This window comes from Chaetura pelagica, unplaced genomic scaffold (genome assembly GCF_000747805.2).
Source record: "Chaetura pelagica isolate M959 unplaced genomic scaffold, ChaPel_1.0 scaffold104, whole genome shotgun sequence".
NCBI classification, from domain to species: Eukaryota; Metazoa; Chordata; class Aves; order Apodiformes; family Apodidae; genus Chaetura; species Chaetura pelagica.
In genome coordinates this window covers 3,286,458-3,287,913 of record NW_009953786.1, presented here as the reverse complement: position 1 = coordinate 3,287,913, position 1,456 = coordinate 3,286,458, and the positions used below count along the sequence as shown (strand labels likewise).

The following is a 1,456-nucleotide window of genomic DNA, read 5'->3' as shown; positions in this document are numbered from 1 at the left end:
ACGCGGTGTGGGCACAGGCGGGCGCAGACGTCCCCCGGGCAAACCTCTTGCGCCCCTCAACGCGAGTGGCACTGCTGCCCACCCCGGAGCCCCGCAGGCCATGGGCCAGAGCCGGGAGAAGGAACGAGTAACCGGGGGAACATACCCAGCCTCCGTTGTCCTGAATCCAGTTGTGCAGGTGCCGGTTCAGGTACTCGGTCATCCGGGCAGCAGTGCCACTCGCGTTGAGGGGCGCAAGAGGTTTGCCCGGGGGACGTCTGCGCCCGCCTGTGCCCAAACCGCGTAGGCCTTTAGCCAGTTGCTGAGTTTCGCCTCGCTGAGGCATTACGGTGGAGCGGTTTGGGGTGGGGAGAGCAGCTACGACTTAGAAGTGAAAAGGCCGAGCAAGGCACCCTCTGCATCAGAGGCCTTCGCTCTCTTACCCCTGTCCATCCTCTCCTGCTGGCAGCCCCGGGCCTTGGCCAAGGCAGGGTCCCCCAGCAGGGCGGGCAGGAGCAGCAGAGCTGCCTGTCTGGCTGCTGGTGACAGGCACGTCACGGCAGGTCCCCGGCACGTGTGTGCCAGCAGGCATCCCTGCACTGCTGGGGTGATGGGCCGGGCGGGCACGTGGTGAACACGGGGTCCCGGTGCTACAGGCGAGCAGGTGGTCGTTGTCGCTGGCATCTACAGCTGCTGTGGCAGTGGGGTTTTACAGTACGTGATACGTCTAGCGTGAGAAATCTGTCTTTGTCTTGAGACGGAACAAAGGTGCTAGGAGCTGTGCCTGTGGGATTGGTCTGGAAAATGGGTATTTGTTGTGATCCAATGGGTGTCTCTTAGGGAGAGATCACCTCTGACTGGGGCTGGCTTCAGCATCATCCAGCCAGGGAAGGTTTCCACCTGAGGAAATTGGACAGCTTTCATGCTGCTAGTCAATCCAAAGCCTTTCCTCTTCCTCCCTCTCTTTCCATAACCATACTGAAATTGGAAGAGTGTATCTTTCATTTTTCCTGTATTAATTTATATACTTGTAACAAAATATGGTCTCAGCCGCTCTACTGCAAACCAGACCTGTTACATGTGTAAAGCTTATGATATTAATGCATTTGGGGAAGGAACAGTGAGAGGTAATACCGAAAAAGAAACTTTACATAGGGGCTGAGAGCTGGCATAAGTCACCTAGAAATGGAGGCCTGCAAGGTAGGAGACTGGCAATTTCAGGTCTGTTCCCTTGTGAAATGCTGTCAAAGAGCTGACTCAATTACACGGCACACCTTTAAGAGGTGTGTGTAAAGGAATGTAAAGTACCGTGTATGTTTCCCAGTTAGCATGGTTTGCAAGCCCGGTGTTTGTGAAGCGTTACCACGTTACATTCCCAGGATTGGGGCTCTTGCTAAGTCAGCATTAAGCTTAGTAACATGCCACCTGCATTGACCATCTCTGTTTAAAAATGAAGGTGCTGCTTTCCTGCTGCTGA

The 1,456-nt window shown here is 54.9% G+C and overlaps 1 protein-coding gene across 1 annotated transcript in view; it reads left to right on the top strand.

Annotated features, from left to right (window-relative positions):
• The window catches only part of BCL2 (B-cell CLL/lymphoma 2), a 97,603-nt gene that overhangs the window by 3,426 nt on the left and 92,721 nt on the right, over window positions 1–1,456 (top strand). Inside the window, exon 3 of the mRNA XM_010000958.1 lies at window positions 778–787. Coding sequence (XP_009999260.1) covers window positions 778–787 — 10 coding nt within the window. The remainder of the gene's footprint in view (window positions 1–777; window positions 788–1,456) is intronic.